At 44.3% G+C, this 1,637-nt stretch overlaps 1 protein-coding gene across 1 annotated transcript in view; it reads right to left on the bottom strand.

The window, feature by feature from the left end:
* Positions 1 to 1,637, bottom strand: part of TDRD12 (tudor domain containing 12) — a 113,204-nt gene that overhangs the window by 36,443 nt on the left and 75,124 nt on the right. Inside the window, exon 17 of the mRNA XM_006867386.1 lies at positions 563 to 783. Coding sequence (XP_006867448.1) covers positions 563 to 783 — 221 coding nt within the window. The remainder of the gene's footprint in view (positions 1 to 562; positions 784 to 1,637) is intronic.

The raw sequence follows: 1,637 nt of genomic DNA, 5'->3' as shown, positions 1-1,637 counted from the left end.
AACATTTTAGTGAAGATATGGAACAGCTTGCAGTCTCTCACTCCTGACAGCATTGTAACGTGGTCAACAGCTTTAGAAAAGGCTAACATAAAGCAACACCAGGACCCAGCGCTCCCACTGCTAACGGTTGCAGTTATTTCCAAGGAGAGACACCACAGAGTGTTCAGAGACACTGGAAGCAACCCAAGAGCCCAGCACAAGAGGATGAATACATCATGAACTATTGGTCCAAGCAATAACACAGATGAGTATCACCAATACTAGGGTGAGAGAAAGGAGTCGGACACGAAAGAGAACGGACTGTACAATTCCAGGGATGTGATTGTGTTCAAACACCAAACAAAAGGAACCCATGTTGACAGACATCAGGTAAGTTTAGAGGGGTGGGTGGGCATAAGCTACGGTGAGAGGTTCTTCAGGGTGTTCCCCTAGAGAGCTGGGTGGTGATTTAATGGGTGTATAGATAGTTGACGATTCACAAGCTATAAACATATCATCTGTGCATTTGACTATATAGGCCAAGTTATAAAAAGAAAACAAAAAAAAAAGAGGATTAACTTACTTGCAGAAACCAAAAGCCTTAAGGTACTGACAAAGAGGTTGTGTGGCTTTTTGATTTTCTTTGGCCTCCAGAACCCCCGCGGTGAACTCATAAAGCTCTGACGGGATTTTGGCATCTGATCGCTCCAAGTAACGCAAGACACCAATGGCATGGCACGCATTTTTCTCTGTCAGCAGCAAAACAGACTTGCTTCTTTTCTCTCCCTGGTCTGCAGTCGAGCCCTTAAAGTCAGGGAGAGTACAGGAGGTGGGTCATCCATATGGGTCTACAGCATGACACTCCGTGCACTCTGAATCTGTCATTGCACAGAAAACTGCCATGGAGTATTAAATAATAATAAACAATATGAATCCAACCTGTTCAGTTAGACAGTGAAAATGATCAGACATGCAGTACAGTCGTCCCCCAAAAACTTTTGGTGAGGAAGGGAAGCTGAAGTGAATCACACACGTGGCGTCCGTGATGGCCAGGAGCGGGGTGCAGTCGTCTGTTAAAGCTGGAGGGAAGGAGCGAGAGTTCCCATCAGGCTGTAGTCTGACTCCCCAAACAGGGCAGCTCTGAGAGCCGCACGCCAGTGCGTTTCTTTACCACATGTCACCCGTCACGTGCTCCCCAACAATACCACCAACTCTCTCCCAGAGATTTAATTCACTTGAAAAATGCCCCTTTAAATGATTAATCCAGGCTGCGTGCATAGTTTTCACTTAGTTTATACATTTTGACTTTCATATACTTCGCGTCTAATTGCTTTGGACCATGCTCCATCTTAGCTTTATTTATAAATTATTACAGCGCATAGCATATGTGCAATACTATTCATTTATGTATGTAACACACTGAGACAGTGATCCTCCAGCTGGAACTCTACGGAGGATGTCTAGACTAACGGTCATTGGTAACTGATCAGAGAACCCTGAGAACGCGTAAATCCACCTCAAAATCAAATCTTTCTGGAGGTTAATTTTTCATTCTGGAATGGCCACCACTAGCAAATCTCAGTAAATATGTGAAATGAGAAACCTGGATGCCAGACTATGCTAAAAAGTACCACTACTAAGGTTGAGTGCCAACAAGT

This window comes from Chrysochloris asiatica, unplaced genomic scaffold, assembly GCF_000296735.1.
Source record: "Chrysochloris asiatica unplaced genomic scaffold, ChrAsi1.0 scaffold00104, whole genome shotgun sequence".
Taxonomy (NCBI): Eukaryota; Metazoa; Chordata; class Mammalia; order Afrosoricida; family Chrysochloridae; genus Chrysochloris; species Chrysochloris asiatica.
This window is presented reverse-complemented; position numbering and strand designations above follow the sequence as displayed.